Source organism: Pomacea canaliculata, linkage group LG9 (genome assembly GCF_003073045.1).
Source record: "Pomacea canaliculata isolate SZHN2017 linkage group LG9, ASM307304v1, whole genome shotgun sequence".
NCBI lineage: Eukaryota > Metazoa > Mollusca > Gastropoda > Architaenioglossa > Ampullariidae > Pomacea > Pomacea canaliculata.
The window spans coordinates 18,918,387-18,937,781 of record NC_037598.1 but is presented as its reverse complement, the minus strand read 5'-3'; the positions used below and the strand labels follow the sequence as shown (position 1 = coordinate 18,937,781).

General features: G+C 44.9%; 1 protein-coding gene across 1 annotated transcript; it reads right to left on the bottom strand.

Annotated features, from left to right (window-relative positions):
* Positions 1 to 6,132: 6,132 nt before the first annotated feature.
* LOC112572761 lies at positions 6,133 to 17,453 on the bottom strand. Its single transcript, XM_025252626.1, is given in 4 exon segments — positions 6,133 to 8,077; positions 8,182 to 8,917; positions 8,919 to 10,620; positions 16,011 to 17,453. Coding segments are annotated over 3 exon segments (2,562 nt in total). The 5' UTR covers positions 10,612 to 10,620; positions 16,011 to 17,453; the 3' UTR covers positions 6,133 to 7,944.
* Between the last annotated feature and the right edge of the window lie 1,942 nt (positions 17,454 to 19,395).

The window sequence follows — 19,395 nt, the reverse complement described above, 5'->3', positions numbered from 1 at the left end:
TTTTTCTATGTTCGAGCAAGTTTGGCTCTGTATCACTTTGAGTAAAATTGTAAGAGTAAAATCATGAAATATTTTCATCATGAAAGGGAACAGAACAATTATCAGTTATGTGATGTCACAATCAAACAATTTCTGTATTTAGCTCTCAACAGAAAAAAGATACTAATACGAGTTCTTTCTTTTGTGCTTCTGGCCTTAATTTCCTTTTTTCTTGTTCTTCACCATTTTTTTTCCCCTTTGAAAGGAATGAAACTCTGTGCATATAATAATCATAATTTATTCTTCAAATATTCACATTAAATTTAAGTACAGGCAGCTCTTGAGATAATCTTTCGTTATAACTTTTTAAAGACTGAAAAACTTTTGATTACAAATTTGAGCTGAAATAAATATAAGCTTATATTTCTCTACATCCGTATATAAATACAATAAAAGACTCACCCCTTCCTGTTTTCAAGATACAGCCAACAAGTATGGCCTTTGGCAATAAGAGGAGAGGTCAAGCCTCATCATCCAATCATCACTAGCATCCATGGACACCTAACTGACAGATGGTCCCATCTCCCAACTTTTCTACTCCTTACTTAGTTCTTAGTTACATCAACTGACTGTAACCGTGACAACGCAGGAGTATCAACATTCATTTGTGACTACCTTTCTTTAAACCACTTTCTGTGCATGGTGATGAAGGCGTAAATGAAAAAGGGAGTGTGTGTTGTTATTTACTGAGATTTCTTTTACTATTTATATATTTATACTGACATCAACCCCGACATCTGTAATTTTGTTTCTTTTACTTTTGTGGACTTTTAAGAATCCAGGTAAAATTGTTCATGCTCGTGATCATAATAAAGGCCATGGTCGACATATTCAGCAGAAGCAAAGATACTTTTCAGTCGTGTTTCCTGTCATGGACCTTCTGTTACTGTCGTAGTCGTATCGGGGAGCCACCATGTTGCTGAGCAAAGAAAATAAGTGGAATAGCTGGATGATTAGTTTGATGGGAAAGTTATTTCATCTAAAGGTGATTTCGCAGTCAGAGGAGTGAGAGGAAACTTGAGTACCCGGAGAAAATGTCCGACTCAAATAGGTATCTCACACACAGACAATGCCCCGAGGTGAGATCTGAACCAAAGACTCTCACTGCAGCGGTGACAAACGAGTGTTTTAACCACGGCACTATAGGGCGTCCAAGAGACACGTAACACCTTAGACTCTTAGAGCACAGGTGAAATTTTAGGACCAGAAGTAGGACACACATACACGTGAATAAAGATAGAAAGGTAGACAAGAGAAGCCATGAAGGAGGAACAAGAATCGAGAGAAAAAGACTTGTGACCACAAAACGCATTGAACTTTGGCACTCAGGTCCGGGTGCCACTTTGTGGTTGAAGGATTGCGCAAGCAGACTGTTGCCGGCCTCGCCATCCTGCGTGTTTGAACCACTCTCCACAGCTCGCTTTTCACTGCCAGGGAGGACAAAGGTCCATTGCCGAGAGCCTTTGAGCAAATTAACGAAGCGCATCGACACAGTGAACAACGGCTTTTGACTCATTAAGATGTACTGTGCTCGCCACGGACTGTATGAAGTCCACGATGTTTGCAAAACATTTCACAGATCGCGAGAAAGAGCACTCCTTCGTCTGACTCACACTGACCTCCCTTTAATGCGCCTTTTCCAGAAACATCTAGGGTGAACAACAATGGACGTGTGTGTTTATCTTTAATGAAAAATAGAGTGCGTTGGAGAATCATTGGTCTTTACAGTCAACTTGCGATTCAAGGAAAAAAGGAAGGACGATAAAAAAGTAATAGAAAAGAGAAAAAAGAAAAAAAACGGTAATAAAGAAATATTACTGTGTACTGATTTGAGAATGAAGGAGTGTTTTCTAAGGAAAAATGCCAAGTTTTGTGAACTGTGTTTACTAAATAAATAAAGATTTCCATGCATTGTAAAAAAAAAAAAAAAGGAAAAAGGTACGTCCATGAATACAAAGTAAAAAGGGCTAGTGTTTCTTGAAATGTGAAGGGAAGTCAAGGATTCTGATTCTCTAACTTAGGTGTGGGAAAACTCTTTTTCCTCCAAGGGCCATTTTGACATTTATAACATACATCATTCTCGGCCAGTACAAAACTATTTACTTAAAATTGTAATAATAATAATCGCGACTATTTAGTACACACATACCTCCTCCTAAGGGAGAAAGTCATGGCTTACAAAGTGTCTACAATCATTCCACACACCCATACTTGCAGATGCAAAATAAACTCATAAACTCAAAGGAAGCATTACCAGCAAAGGGTTTTCATTTGCTCATCCTTTGGAAATCCATGAAAGGAGGATGTTAGACACTCGCATGCCTAAACTGTACATTAAAGTTCACAATAATGCATTATTATAATTAGTATAGTGTCTTGAGCCGATATGATCGAAGAGCACTGCGAGTATCAACATCCGGCAACAAAGCCGGAAGTGGTCTACCCTCAGCTTGGAGTGAAGGTCACATGCATGCATAATTCTCCAGACTCGTCGACATTGGAGGCGGGCAGCCAGTGAGAAGCACACTGTCTACCCGTGTCGTGTGCTCGTGTGTGTATCTGTCAATCCTGTAACTCACGTTCTTTGCTTAAATTTTACTTTTTACAAAATTATTATTGATTAATATACATTTTTGTTGCTATCAAAAAAGGTCATGGATTTACTTAAATCAGCGATCATCATCACCATCATCAACATCGTCGTCGTCGTCGTCGTCATCATCATCATTATCACGAAATAAAAGGTGTCATCAATAAATGCAGACTGATAATGAGTGACAAAAGTCGAAAAACGACGATGGCAATAAACATCTCCATCTAACCACACCAGCAGAACAACAACATACAAAGCCCCAACAACAAAGACACAAATTTCTTTTCTTTCCTCAAAGACGATCTTGATGATCATCTAAGCGTTTTCTCTTCCTTGCCCGTTTCGCCATAAATCACCTTTCTTATCAACTCATTGCTTTGCATAACTTTATTCTTCCTCTATCTGGAAAAGAGCATTTATGAAAAAAAGGTATTGGAGAAGGGTAGATCGGTTCTTGAAGACTAACCCATACAAAACATAAGACACAAGTGGGTAGAAAGAAGGACGAATTATTCTATTACCAAAAGCCTTGCAGATTTTATTCCTCCTTCGCCTTCTGCTTGTTTGCTCTGTTTGTCCGCCCATTCTTCTTGGGGAGATCAGCCAGCGCCGCTTCAAACTCTCGGAGGAAAACAAACCTCATCAGTGTTAATGGTGACTTGCTGATGACCAGAGAAAAGGCCGACATGGATGGGAGAGGGGTGTGGTTGGAGGGAGGCGTGTGGAGGAAGGGTATAAGAGCCTGAGGGCGGTGCAGCGTGCCAAATGCGCAAGCAGTCCTCCTCTGGCACCTAATAGAATAAAGGTTAGAGCTGAGCACCGGCCAACACTTGTGCCTGGCGCGTCCAGCCCCGGGAAACTCGGCTTTTGTCTGAGGGCGCCGCCGTCCCTCCAGATGACATGCGTGCGGCGCATCCGTCCACATTTGGGCCTGATCTCCACATGGGGCGATCTCCATTTGGGAATTCGAGGACGAGAGAAAGGATTGCCTGAGTGAGTGGTGCAGCGACGTGACCTGTCTGTCTAAAACTGTTGGCACCTAATCACGAAGCCAGGTTGATGAAAACAAATCGTCGTCGTCGTCGTTGTCTCGCCGTTTTCACTTTTTTAAAATGAATCTTTCTCTCATGTTTACATAGTCACAATTACAAGCCACAAAAAAAAAACACACAACCCTCAAAAAAAAAAAAAAAAAAAAAAAAAAAAAAAAATCAACCCAACTACAACAATACCAAACAAACAAACAAGCAAAAAAAAAAAAAAAAAAAAAAAAAAACAAAAAACAAAACAAAACAAAACCCCACAAACAAATTAAAGAACGGAACCCACCAACACAAAAATACAGAACGCTTAAAAAACACAAACAAAATAAATAAAACCTAAAGAACAAGAACAAAAAAAAAAAAAAAAATTGATCCCAAGCCCGGAAGTTAAGGTCAAGGTTCAATTCTCCTTAGTCCGAACGCTCTCTGGGTGCTGCCCCTGCGACGGACGGTGGCTGCGCGTGCCCTTTGACCTGGCATGCCGAGCCCTAGTAGGAGCACGCGGCCGGCCACGCGCGGCGCTAAGCGAAAACATGGGTGTACAGATTAATTGACGATCAGCCAGGGACTCATCCCCGCTCCCCGGACATGGGCCTGCCTGTCGCCCACCGCCGCCACCGCCATCTGTTCAACGCCTCGCATATGTCGGGGGGAGGGAGAGAGGGGGAAGGAGGATGAGAGGCAGCCACTCGTACGTCGATGACTGGTGTCGTCGTCCTTTTTTGTCATCGCGTCACTGTTATTTGCTACCTTTATCTGTTTTTAAATCTTTTTCCACATCGGGGCCTGTAGAATGAAAGAATGACAGGTGGAGAAAATTGTTGTTTGTTTTTTTTTTACGCCGCGTCAGCAGCTCGTGTAGCCCCTGTAAAGATGGAGTGGTTCATTTGCTGAGGATCAGTGACTGCTGAGAAGAAAAAAGAAAGTTTTGTCCCTGTCAAGAAAACACTCGGTGTCTCACTTTAGTAAACCAACATTATTTATTTATCTTGCTACGTCAGTACTTTGGTGAGAAAAGTCAGACTACAGCAAGCATCCATCTGACAAGAACACAATGGAGACAAACTACCCGGTTAGGAGTTTTCTGCCTGCAGTGAATACTCACAGGTGCTACATATACTCTTTGATGTAGTTATATACCCATACATTATCACCTGTATACAGGTGTATGCCCATATACATGTCCGTATTTTGACACCGTGTGAAAGTGTATGTACAAAGGGTTCCATACCGATATATAAATAACAAAGACAATGAATATATTATTGTGTGTCCAAGATGTCGTTAGCCCGCCAATCAGCTTATTTTGTTTTAAAGGCGATTTCCCCCGGCACTGGTGGGATCCTTTTTCCTCATTTGTCACTGCCCGACGTTGATCCCATCTTTGCTGCAGGTCCCTCATCTCCTGTCGTCTCATATCGAGGCTCTCCAACTCGGCGAAGCCCACTTTCCATTCTTACAACTCTCCCCCGGGCTTTGATTGAGGGGAGGGGGCACAAGTTGACAATTTTCCAGTGTACACACCCATCCTATGCTGTCCTCCTCCTCTCAGTGCGGGGGTAGGGGTGGGGTGGAGAAGGGGGATGCCAGTCCTAGCGCATGCGCACGCGGTAGGCGGGACGGCAGCGAGGCTGATGTTGGCGAGAGCTTGTCAAAGAACTTTGCCGCTGCGGCGATGATAGCTTTTAATAGAATCAAGCACGCGCCCCCGTGCCCCCGTGCCCCCGTGCCCCCGAGCCCCCTTTTGTTTTTAAGAGCTGCTACGCTCTCTGCACCCGGGATGCTCACGAGAAATGGCCGTGGACTTTGCTTTTACCGTGAATATGTCGAGAGGTTTGGGCGGTTTTTTTTTGTTTTTTTTTGATGGGTGGTGGGGTTGAAGATGGTGTGGGAGTAGGTGTGGAGCGGGGATGGATGGTTGTGGGAGTAGGTGGGTAGACAGGAGTGGGAGGAGTAGATCAGTGCTTTGTGTGTAGCATGATTATCTGCGAAGGAGGTAACAGACGCCAACGAGTGTCCCAGAAGACAGTAAGCAAGGAAACCCATCTTTAAGGTTCTCGGAAGGATCGTCTGCAAGTGAATTCGTGAGTGACAGTGACACTAACATTGACTGACACTGTTGATGACAATGACAGTGACAGGTGGTCAAGACGATGGAGTGACCGACTGTGAAAAACCTGTCAAGTAACATGTCTTTCCCACCGCCGATATTTTCTTTCACAAATATTCTTCAGTAATCTTTCTTTCTCTTGCACTCTTTCTTTTTTTATTATTATTATTTTTTTCTTCCCCCGACCCATTTTCTTCTCTCCATTCTTCGGGACTTTTCACCATCGGGTCTGTCCATATTTTTCCAATAAAGTTTTTAAGCAAGACATTCACGAGGAGTGACTGTTAACTGTCTTGGAGGGGAGGAGGCTGAGTGATACAGAAAAATAGAGACTTGGTAACATGAAGGGACCTTTATTTGTTGTTGTTTATCAGACAAGCTGATATTTTCAATCACTAATCAACACGGAATGAATGTTATGAATATTTACAAACGCTCTGAATGAAGAATATATTTCTCAATATATTACACAGTCACCTTTGTTAGAGACTATGTTGTACACCATTATTTATAAAATACTCTGTTGTAGTACATAATATTCTGTATAAAATCATTTCGCCGTTTGCATTATTGTGAATTGTACAATGTACATTCAGTCATGTATTACCTCCAACACCCTCAAGTCTCAGCAAACACCATGCAAACTTGATACAATATTCACCACAAAATGCCCTTAAAACATGACAAGAGTAACGACTGTCAGACCAGGGTAGGTGGGTAGGTGGGTAGGTGGGTAGGTGGGGTACAAGTACTTCCTGCAAGGGTCTGCAGCCACCGCCAAAAGTTTACTCGAAAACATACATTCAAGAAAATGTGAAAAATAACAAAATTCACCAGTATTACATTTCTGCTGTTGAGGTTTATATTAAAAGGCAACATAAACTGTAAATGAAAACTTGAAAGCCCAGTCTATTTTAATATTAGTGAATTTAATCTTTCCAGCCTTTCATCCTTCTTTCTATCCATTACAGTCTTGGTACACAGACTTGATCCGCATTTTAGCACACGCGCACACACGCATCTCGTTTAATTGTCATTTCCTTTGATAAAATATATCTAACCTTTTATTTTTAAAAAATGTCCTTACAATATTTACATTTGCTTCAGATAGAAACGTACTCTTGATAGTAATCTCTATCAAAACATAAATTAATTTGCCTTTTTTTTCTTGTGAGACTCACGCATTCAAGCGTTTCTCAGTGTCACGTGTCACACAATCAAAAGTATCAGCAACCTGGCAGCAGTTCATTCACAGTTTGTTAATGAAAGTTCCACCCGATGGTAGTGCAGTCCGTGTTGTACATCGGGCGCAACGAACACTAAGCACCCACCGACTCGGTACTTGCGAGAAACCTTCTCTTGGGTGATGCTGTGTGGATGGAGAGAAGGAGGAAAGGAGAACGAAAGGGGGAGGAGGAATAACCTGCTGTCCCATTCAGTTTCTCGAGGGCAGGAAGTGAGAGAGTTTGTGCAGGATCAAACCTGGAGTCTTGCAAGTCTAAAAGCCTCAGCAACTGCTGTTAGGAAAGCTCCCCTTCCCCCTCCAATCAGAAATAACAAAGTAGCAAACAGACTCATTAGTCGAGAAACTTAAAGTGAGAATTGCTTTTCTTCTTTGATTGTCTTGCATAGTCTTCTTAATATTTCCACATTCATGCTGTCACTGAATGAATTCCAAATCCTGGACTAACTCACTGATGTTTGGAACAGCTGGTATGACGAGGGGAGGTGATTAAATAATAATTTAAAAATAATTATAGTCAGCAGAAGAAGACGGTGTGAAAGACAAGAATGTACAGAAAAAGAAACGTCCCCAGGGAGGAAAAGCTCGGTCTCAAAGTTAAAACTAACAGCTTTAAAAATGGCGCCGACAGCTGTGCCAGACTCAGACCTTACCCAAGATAAGGACTACCCTCGTTATTCATCCTTCTCTCAAGCGAACCGGTCACATGTCCGACCTCTTAAAGGAGGAGGAAAAGGTGAGTTCCAGACCTTCACCACAGAAGACCTGCGTCACTCCTCCCGAGCAACCAGGCATACATACGTCACTGGGCTTCCACGGAGCTGTGACATCACCTGCTGACGTCGCCTCTTCTTGCTCCTTAGTTTGGTGACGCCATATGTCTAGAAAGACGTCAGATGTTACTTGCTCGATGACGTCACATGAGCGAGGAGATCTTCTGCAGCAGGGTGGCTGCGTTGGGGCCGAAGAGATAAGGAGACATCAGCATCCGCTGGCAGCGCAGGGCGTTGTGCTGGGCCAGCAGCGTGGCACGCGGCACGAACGCGGAGTGCGTACCCAGGCCGCCGCCGGCACCCGGGGAGAACACCACGGCAGGGGGTGGTGGGGAGTGGAACAGGCCATGATGGGCGGGATGGTGGTGGTGATGGTGGTGGGCTGGTGATGGTGTGCCAGGGACGGGTGGTGGTGGTGGTGCGGCAGCAGGGGACTGTGCGCCGCAGACGACGGAGGCGAGGAGGACGACGACTCCGAGGGCGAGTTGGCAGCGGTCGGGATGGAAGCTCCGTCGTGCAGCTTCCGCATGTGCTTCTTGAGGTCGAAGTTGCGGCAGAAGCCCTTGCTGCACACGTGGCACGTGAAGGGCTTCTTGTCGTTGTGCGTGTGCATGTGGAAGGTGAGGTTGTACACCTGGTGGAAGGCCTTGTTGCAGATGGTGCACTTGTACTGCTTCTCGGCGCTGTGCGTCAGTTTGTGGTTCTTGTAGTTGCCCTTCTGGTGGAAGCCCTTGCCGCAGAACTCGCACACCCACGGCTTGTAGCCCTGGTGGATGCGCATGTGAGTGTTGAGCGTGGACGAGCGGTTGAAGCACTTACCGCAGGTGCCGCACTTGTGAGGCTTCTCGTCGGTGTGGATGATCTTGTGGCGGCACAGCGTGCTGGCTTGGCGGAAGCCCTTGCCGCAGATTTTGCACACGAACGGCCTCGCGCCCGTGTGGACGGGCATGTGTCGAGTCAAGTTGTAGTGGGCGTTGAAAACCTTGCCGCACTCGCCGCAGGTGAAGGTCTTCTGCGACTTAGATATGCCGCTTCCACTTCCGCCTCCGCTGCTGCTTCCGCCTCCAGTGCCGCCTCCGCCGAAGCCGTTACTGGTGGACGGGAGCGAGTCGTTGTCCAAGTGAATGGCTGAGGTTGCCCAGCTTGCTGACGGCGTAGGCGAAGCTGTCTTTGCCGTTACTGACACCGTTAAGGGAGGAGAGGAGTAACTCTCGTCTGCTCAGGCCGCTGCCGCGCGCAGTACGATGGTCTCGGTGAGCTAGCCGCTCGTCCGCATCATCTTTGTCGTCGTTGTCGCTGTTATCGTCGTTAACTTCCTCTGTTCCAACGACGACCTCGTCATCCTCGTCCTCCTCTTCTTCATCATCATCGACGATCTCTATTTTAGTATCGTCGTTATTGTTGTTGCTGCTGCTGGTGGTGGTGTTAAAATTATTGCTGTGGGTGATTGGCTTAACGTGTCTCTCCGACAGGCTGTGAGGGGAGCGCATTCCCTTGGGTGATCGTCCTTGAGGAGACACGTGATCACCAGACGGGTGGCGGGTATGCTGTTGAAGTCTTCTGTGTTGTTCCAGGCTCCCGTCGGAGAAACGCGGTTCCTCTCCGGGAGAGGTCACGTGACTCTTGTCACTGTGGGCAGCTCGCACTTTGGCAGTGCTCGCCGGAGACAGCTGCGCCAGCTTCAAGGGGTCAAGTCCGTGACCTACGAACCCCCCGCCTGTTCCCCTCACCAAACGATGATCCATCATGGGATGCTCCCCACCCGCCGCAGCGGCCGCAGCCGCAGCAGCCGCTGCGACAGCGGCAGCCGTAGCAGCACTGACAGCTGCTGCAGCAGCAGCAGTGGGAGTCTGGTGGTGCGGGCTGTTGCCGTGCTGCTGCTGTTGCTGATGATGAAGAAGGGAATAGCTGCGCAGGAGCTGTGCGTGGTAGTCGTCACAGTTGAGGCGCGTCAGTGAGAAGGCTGGGTGGAACAGCGGCAGCAGATGCTGCTGATGGTGCTGTTGTTGGTGTTGCTGCTGTTGCTGAAAACTGACGTCGGAGAGAAAGTTCGACCCAAAATCTCTTCCTAGCCCGGAGCTGCATCGCAGGTCTTTGGGAAACTGCACGTGGAGACCCAGCTTGGCTGAGTCGCCGGCTTGAATGAGCAGGTTGCTGGCATACTGCGGACACGGGTACAGCGGGTGGGAACCTCCTTGCCCTGGGCCAGGCGGAGACCTTGTTCGGAGGGACAAAGGTTTCAAGTCCACCACCGACGAAGCAGAAGGAACGAGCCTGCTGCGGTGAGTCCCTCCCGACATTCGCTTGGGCGCCAGGTGTTCTTTCACGTAGATATCGACAGTGTCCGGAGATTCCCTCACCTTCCGCTTCTCCACCTCCCTTGCTTTCGTATCTGCGAGAGTTCTGTCCCTTTCTCTGACCGCATTCTCGCATTTTGGAATGACCGCGTGCTCACCCGCCATAGTTTTGGGTTTGTCACAGTCCTCGGCCCTCGCGATGGGCTGATCCTTGGAACACACAGGCTTCTGGGAGCCCGCAGGTGTGAAGTCTCCAGACACGCACTTGGCTTCATCCTTCGTATCCATGGCTACAGCCTCGGCTGCGCTTGCAGTTTTGCTGCCGGGAGAAACCACTGGCTTGGACTCCATGATCCTGTCTATGGAAAACGCCAGCCTCGTTTTCGCCGGCGTTGACGTATTTCCGCTCACGGCTGAATCCGGGGACTTGAAGCACTGGTTCCCGGGCCTGTCAGCCTTTCTCCCGCTCCAGTCGACTGCCATTTCGGGGCTGGGCGGCTTGACTGAGTCCATGGCTGGAAGCTGTGAGTGAATGGACAAAGGTCAAATGTTACCGACAAACCGCAGGTGTAAACAAAAAGGTTAATGTCCCTTAGACTTTTGTTTGCCCAAGAAAAGCCCCTTTTAAGGTACACAGACTAAATTTAAAAGATATACTTGTTGGTTTTTATTGGAAGATCATCACCGATAGAAGCCTGTCGGTAAAAACCCTAAAGCCTTAGCCATGGATGTGTATAGGTGGACTGCTGTCTGTCTGCCGAGACCATCGCTTCGCCTCTTGTGAAGTTCTCCGCTGTTAGTCTCAGCGAGCCTAAACAATGTGAATAAACCGGAAGCTTTGTCATCTAATGCCTCGTTTTAGCAGTTTCTGACAAAGAATTCAACACGCGATATTGGAGCGCATTGCGTTATGCCCCTGAAATATTTAGGATGAAAAAAATATTGATTAAATAATAAAACTGTCTCAGTAGCCTCCCATCTATTCTATCATTCCTCCTTAATTTCTCCCTGTCGAAGGAATTTACACATTCCCTCTTTTTTTTCCCCTTTCTCTTTCGCACGATTTATTATTGCAAGGATGACTTCACGCCTAGCCCGCACGGTGCAGCCAGCACTCGGCGCACCTCTCGACCCTCGCGACAGCCTCGGCGCTGGGCAGCAGGGACGCCGCGACACAAGGGGCGACAGAGGTCGCTCGCTCTCGCGACAAAACTCTGTCGTTCGCGCCGCTAACGAGCCTCTTTCCTGCCGCTGTTCCAAGACCGACTCCGGCAGGCGGCGCTGGCAGGGTCAGAAGGTCACACGCAGCGCATCATCAATTATACAGCACCTGTACGTAAGGTAATCAATGCTAACGCACCGCCACTGCCGCAAGGGGGCGCTTCCGTGACGTGTTTCTCGCCGTCTCGCGCGCGCTGTCAGCTTCGCCACACAATATTTTATTTACGCACCTGCAGTCGTCTGCGCTCGAGCGGGTCGTAAACACTTATGTCCAGCTGAGCGGTTTATTGTGCCGACCCCTGTCTGGTGTCTACTGGCAAGTTCCTGCTTAGTCGCCACTTTACGGGTGTACTGGCACGTGACTGGCTAGCAGACAGGGTGGGCAGCGTCCTCCTCCTCCCCCTTTGCACTCATGTAGTAAGTTTTCTTTTGAAGTGCATGATTTAACACCGATGTCAAGAGTTCAAAACCTCCACTGAATGTAGACAGTTTAAGAATAATTGTTTTGTTTTGTCCATTCGTTCGTTACTTCAAGTTTTCATGGTTGAGAACACAAAGCCATAATTAGTAGTATAATTATGTCACGTGAACACGTGACTAAACGAGCTGAATGTGAGCTCAACTGGAACAAACTATTTTTAAAAACTGGTATCCAGCAATTTCTTGATAAAAACCTATTAACATATATATTCAAAATCCATACAGGAATAGTTCATGCGTTTAGGGTCTAAAGATGTGTGTGAGAGAGAGAAGCTAAAGTTTGTTACAGAGTTTTTGCTCCTCTACTCATCAAGCTTGTCCACACCCCCCGGCCCGCTGTTCATTATGGTTCCTCCACCGCCCTCGTCATTGTGACATGCACAGTGTCACGTTACCGACAAAGGTCAAAGGTTTCAGGAAGCTGAAAAAGTTTTCAGCAAAATGTGAGCTGAGGTCAATCAATGTTAATTGATGTTAATGTGTGTGTGGGTGAGAGAGAGAGAGAGAAGTGAGAGAGAGAAAAAAATTGAGTAAAGGGGAGAGAGAATATTATCCACTGTTTACGAGCTGCATTAACTCCTTGGAGACTGTCCTCAGCTCAGTCACAAATTGTTGATGACTTAAGCTGCCGTCCTTTGTTATCTTCTTGTAGTTTTAATCATCATGCTCTAGTTTTTTCTCGGAGCTACATTCACCGACAATATACATGGGGCCAGGATATACAAACCTCTATTTATAATTGTTGTTTGTTAATTAACGCTGCTAACAGCAGAAAAACGAACAGATAATAATTTGACTTTGCCCACATGCAGACAAACCTGAATAAAATAGTTAAAAAAAAAAAAAAAGATTCTGGGGTGGGGGTGAAGCCAAGGAAAGAAGGTAGAAAAAAATAATTAAGTCTTGAAGGCTCAAGTTGAAAATTTGTAGAGACCTCTCAAACATCTTTCCTCACGTAAACGTATAGTCACGTGATACTGTCTGTGTAACGTAGACGTAGAGATACTCGATGGTTTCAAGCTGTCACTTAGACATAAAGATACTTAATGATTTCAAACTGTCAAGTAGACATAGATACTCGATGATTTCAAACTGTGTAGTTTACATGCTTACTTGCCGCAGTCAGGTAGTGTCAACTGTCGCAGTACAACTTGCCGTGTGTCGGATTCTTTCTTTTCTAATTGTAATTGTCTAGCAGTCTCATAGAGGACATTTATTAAAGCACATTTTATATGACAACATTAAAAAAAAAAACTGTCACACGTCGTGCTAAGTTCATGTACAGGTCTGTTTGAAACTGTCGTTGGGATATGGAGGTGGGCGGGTGGATGTGACAGGCTGCAGGATTGAGAAGCCGAATCCAGCGAGTCACGTGTTGATCAACAACAACCACTACCTTTCCTTAATTTTCACATTTTCGCAGTGTGTCACGGGTAAAAACGAAAAGGGAGAGAAGAAAAATTAAGGTAGACAGCAGAAGAAGAATCAAAGGAAGGAAGAATTTGTAGATAGCTAGGCATATAGAGGTACACGAGGGAGACAACATTCAGTAATATAGGTATACACTTATTTTGGTAAGTCAATAGTAAGCATTATTTTATTAATCTCTGCTTATTAGGCATTGATTAACTGGCGGCTTGCTCTATGTTTATTAAATATAAAATGTTTGATGATTTATTTCTTTTTTTTTCATTCTTTCTTCTTATTGTTGGTTTCTTGTCTTTCTCCAGTGTAAAAACTATTTCTCTCTAAGACTGCTGTACTAATTATTACTGCAATCGTTCCTGCTCACATTACAACAGCCATTTCATTGTAATTCACATTACAACAGCCATTTCATTGTAATTCACATTACAACAGCTGCTACAAATGCGACAAAAGAGAATCTCTGTGATATTACCATGACAACGATTTCTGCATTCCTTCCTCGCACCCATTCACTCGTGGTCCATCCAATCATTCGTCTTCATCTGTCAGGCCAGCCTTAATTACAGCCCCTGTTAGTACCTTCATCTCTGCCCTTTAGCTACTCTGTTAGCACCATCCTCTCTACCCTTTAGTTACTATGTTAGTACCATCATCTCTACCCTGTAGCCACTCTGTTAGTATCTTCACCTCTGTTCTTTAGCTACTCAGTTTAGCTACCTCTTTCTTTCTACTCTGTTAGTGTCCTGACCTGTGCCCTTCAGCTACTCTGCATTTGTCTACTGTATTTTCCTACCATTTCTGTCAACCTGAATCTGTTTACTATGGTCTGTGTGTCTGTCTACCGGTGTCAGTTTGTCTTTCTCCTTCGATCTGTATTTTTGTTTTTCTACGTGTCTATCTGTACCTGTCAGTTTACCTGTCTGTATAGCTGTGTCTGTCTACCCGTGTCTCTCAAATATTTACACTTCCTCTCTGTTGACTGTTTATTGCTTTGAGGCTCAGCATTTGCATGATGAATGTGAGAAGCACAATACTGTAGCTGCACTTAGTTTGTGTGGAGTCTGTCATCAGAGTGTGAAGCCGGGTAGCTACTTGTTGCAGTCTGTGCTTGCTCACCAGGACAAGCTGTGTTTGTTTAGTTTTAGTTTTTAGCTAATGGCTATTGGAATAATCTTTCACGCGCATAAGAGAAACTATCGATGCTTATAGTAAAAAAATACTTCGATGATGTCGGTGAAAGGATATTATCTGCCCCCCCACCCCCCACACACACAGAGACAGAGAGGGAAAAAGGATATATATATATGTATACACAGTCTTGGAGTAACTGCAACTGCTCGTCAGTCTAGCTCCAAGCCAGGACCTGCTGTGTATTTTCCACAAATCACAGTTTTTGTGGACATGTTTGTTGACCTGGGCCTTGGAGGAGGTCGTGGATATTTTTCTTGATTAATTATTTGTTTGTGCGTGCCCGTGCGTGCTTGTGTGTGTGTGCGTGTGTGTGTGCATTAAAGAGTGTGTGAGAGAAAGAGGGTTTGCATTAGAGTATGTGTGTGAATGAGCAGGAGAGAGAAAGCGGGTGGGGTAGAAGGAGACAGAGCGAGAAAAAGAAAAACGGATAGAGACAGAATGAGTCAGGCAAAGAAATATGCACGTAAAGACAAAGCATGCAAGTTGAGAAATGTAGCAATTTTAATAAAATATTAAAATAAATAAATAAAAGAAAAACAAGCAATCAAGAAAGAAAGGAAAGAAAAGAAAAGAAAGAAAATAGCAAATGAATACAAGTGAATGAATTATCACCCATAAATACAAAAAAGAACAAAAAATTGCCTGAATGTTCACTTTTCATCCCAAATATGAGAAACCCTGGAGGTGTAAAACCTTCCCTATTGTGACTAAGATGTCTAAGTGTTTAACACCCTCGGTATGTTTTTCTTTTCTCTTTACCGAATTGTGTGGGTAGTTTTGATGGTCTACCTTTCATTCTTGTTTACTTTTATTTTTCTTGAAATGTTTTGCAGAAATGTGACCCAAAAAAACCCTCAGTCCATGTAGCTAACACTACATTATTCTACCATCTCTCCACCCACTCTGTTCGCCATTACAATTTCGATTTATCTGATTTATCTGTGACTATGCCAGCTGCATACACCAGCTGTAACAGCCAGGACAGCTGCTAGTATGCAGCTATAGCAGCATACGCCATGCAGCTGCTAGCACAGCTTGTCACAGCGGGGATAGCAATGACAGCATACAGCTGTAACCGCCAGGAAAACTGATATCACACAGCTGTAACCGTCAGGACTAACACAAGACTAAATCCCTAAAACTCGCGATGTGAAATGTTTTGAAAAAGGTCTCGTCCCGAGTTTTTCTTGCAGCTGTGGGTGAGACAGAACACCACATGCATTGCCAGCTGTGGTCACCAAGGAAAAAAAAAAAAACTGTAGTTGAAGAAATTGAAAAAAATTGTCCATGTGTTGTAAGGTCAGTCAATGTGTATTAATGTTTGTTCTCTCTCATACCTCGAAAGAAGCGCTTTACAAGAGAAACAATTAACGAATAACAGGTCCGGTCTATCTGAGAAAATAATTTCGAGATTAGTTTAAAAGTAACAATAATAATTTTCCTAACATAAATCAAAAAAAAAAAAAAAATAAAAAATAAAAATAGCTATATAAATGAAAATAAAATATTTAAGAAATTAATTCTTCTAGTTCCTATTGTGAAAATAGAGAGAAGAAGATACCAATGCAAGTGAATAATAAATGTTCACTTACTGTAAGGAAGCTGTTGACCTCCACGAAAGACCAAGTGGCCAGCAGAACAGTTGTGGTGATAAACAAATAACGGCGAATCCAGGTGACAAACAGATTTAACACTCAGCTCTCAGCCCAGGTGATGTTTTCTCTGTCAGTGCAGCACTCATGTCACATGTCAACTATTTATTTTATAGACAAAGCCGCGGTGTTTGTTTATTTGATGTTTTTAATATCTCACCACAACTACTGTCCTGAAATATCGTCCTTTTCTTGTTGACAGTATTACACAATATTGTTAAAATGAAACCTTGAAAACATTCTTTGTTTGTCCAGATGGTTCTGTCACAAAAATGTTCTCGGTGATAAAAGTAGTTTTTTTTCAGATAAACATTTTTTTTCAAATGATCAAAATGTTTTCAATTTACAAGAAGCGATTGTTGAAGTTCTGTCACCAGAAGGTTGTGTTCAGAAACTGCAGGGAGCTTGTCGGCGCGACTGTCGGGTGTCCGGAGTGAAGGTGGCTGACATGATGTCTTTTAGTGCCCGGGCTCGGATGCGATCCGCCTGCCAGTCACAGGCTCGGCAAAGCGAGTGGGTAACCGGGTTTGGTTATATACATCGCCGTCCACGGGCCGCCACTTGTCCAGCGAGGGACATGGATGTCGCTCAACTGATGCCTGCCAGCTTTCCGCTGCTAATCCTGCCTTCTGTCTGTCCGCACTCTCATTAAAAAAAAAAAAAAGAAGAAAAAACATCCACCCACCTCTCTCTCTCACCACTTCCCGTCAGTGGGACCCTCCCTCCCCTCTCATCGCCCGGTCACAACCTCCGCATCTCGATGGTAGTAAAGTGCCAGTCCTGCGACTTTCAACTTTGGCAGACTACTCCTCCCCTCACTTCATTGCTTGCTTAGTTGCACGGGTGCCCTGTTGGTTGACAGTTGCGCGTTTCGCTTATAGGTCAAACAAGGCGGGCCACGCGCACAGGCATGACAAGTGATCAGTGCTGCCCCCAAACTGACCAATCAGCGCGCGACTTGCTTCCCGGCGAGCGGCGGACTGGGGGAAAGAAGAGAGCGAGAGAGAGGCTCAGACAGATCGATCACCAGGCTCCGCCCACCACGTTTTACAGGAGGGGGCGGGGCTTGTGTGACGGTTGGAGGGGATGAAAGCAACACCTACTTCCGAGAGACCTCGGAGGCAAGCAAGACAAGCTCGTACCCCACGTCCACCCTCTCGCCCTACCCGGGGTGGTGTCGGCAGGCCCGGGTCACAAGCGGCGACTTGTTATGACGAACTGTCGGCGAGTCAATTAGGAAGAAGCCAGCGAGGCCAGTGACGAGCGCCATGTTGTGCGAGTGTCGTGGCGGCTCTCGTGTCGTCTGCTCAGCGTCTCTAACTGAAAGGCAGCTGGTCTGGAACCTGGAGTGGGACCAGCGATCGTGTTACCTTCAATTTCTTCTGCATGCACTGCAAGCTTGATGGCGAGCTGGCTTCGCATTGTGGAGGCCTCACATTTCCGTTGTAACTGTCATTTTAAATTATCTTCAACGGTGAACTTGTGTTGACACTTGGTGTTCGTTATTTAGCTTAAGGCAAATCACTTTAAAAGCAAGACAGATGTGTTATGTATGAAAATTAGCGTATGTATAATGATTAGTGTATGTAAGATAATTAGCGCCAAGGGCAGTAAGAGCAATATTATGAGGGAAAAGGAGCAAGGAGTGGATTAGACCAACAATGTAGGTCTTGGAAATGTGAAGTTGTTGACAGCAGAGCCTGTGGGATGTGAAAGTGCAGACAGCATGGTGTCGGGATAATGGAGTTTATTGAAGTAATTATATCACTGACAGTTTAAGTCAGAGAAGGCTCAACAGACCATAAAACATACACATTCAGAACAGAAATCCGCTGTGAATAAATTATGAACAACCTTGTCGATGTCGACATCGCAGAATAAACAGGTGAATTTATGGAGAATCAGAAAATAAAGCTGTGGGGGCATCACACGATGAGTTGCAGAAAGTATTTATATATTATTCCAAATCATCATAATCATCATCGTCGTCGACTTCCTTGAATTTAAGCGTGTTTCGCCATGTGAATACCAGTTCAATGCCTGGCACACGAAGACGACAAAGAAAGAAGTGCTCAAACACCTGCATGACAGAAGAGAAAGAGCAGGTCTGAATGAAACAAATCGGACATAATCACCTACTTCATGGCTGCCAAAAAACTCATACTCAATAATATAAGAAGCTGTTTTAGCTGTGACTTTCCCTCTAACGTATTTTTAACGTTTTAATTATTATTATTATAAATAAATAAAAAAAAATACTGCACTAGAGAGTCTGATCGCTTTTCGCAATAAGACGATAAAATTGCTTGTGTACTGTTCAGGCATTACATCTACAGTTGCTAAACAAATACAGGCTTTGCCTGCTTTAAAACAAACAAACAAACAAACACTTTTGGAATCAATGTTGTCATCCCAAGATTAGATGCAGGAGAAGGATAATACCTGAAAGTTTGAACTCAAACAGTCTACAGGTGATCACAACAGAGAGGCCGACACTTTATTGCCTGTCAGAGGGATGAACAGTGCTGTCAGGCAATCCGAGTATTACTAACGGCTTCATTTGCTCGAAGATGTTGATGTTGTTTTCAGCCGTCACCAAGGATACAGCCAATTGTCAGCACATGTCACAGTGACCCTACAACCTCGCCCTCTCTCTCCTAGAGCCGATGACATTTCTTGCTCCTCTTTGTCCACCGAGCAGGTACCTTCCAATTTCTCCATTTCTGAAGACAAGCACAAGATTTTTTTGTTTTTAATTTACAAAGTTCTTCACAGAGCTTGAGAGGAAGTGCAAGTAGAACCCAGCAGTATCTGTCGGACTGAGAGCAGATGATTGACTATAAATAATACACAAACAGCACGTGCAGGGCGAGGCAGACACGCATGGAGTGGAAACTGGAGCTGGCGTTAAAGGGTCACACGTGATCCACCTGCAAAGTGTATCGCTCCTCGTGCAGCTTGAGAAATATTAATCTTTCATGTATGTCACACGGGAGTAGGGAGGAGGATTCAAACTCCCACCTCAACCAGTCCCCCAATCTCCCGAGCTCTCTTCTGCTTCGCAAAAAAGTCGAAGTCCTTGCACACCATCCATCCCACCGCCCAACAAACCAGATCCTCCCTCATTGTCTGCACAAACCTCGTGCAGCTTAACCCCATTTTCCCTCGCCGTTTCCCATCAAAAAAGGTTTCACAAAAATTGTGTTTGATGTTAAATGTAAAAAGAAAGTGTGACATGGGCAGGGATTACACTTGTCATACGGCAGGCTGAACATGACCGGGCTTGGACCCCTGTTCTCTGGACTAAGTGTGAATTCCTTCATTC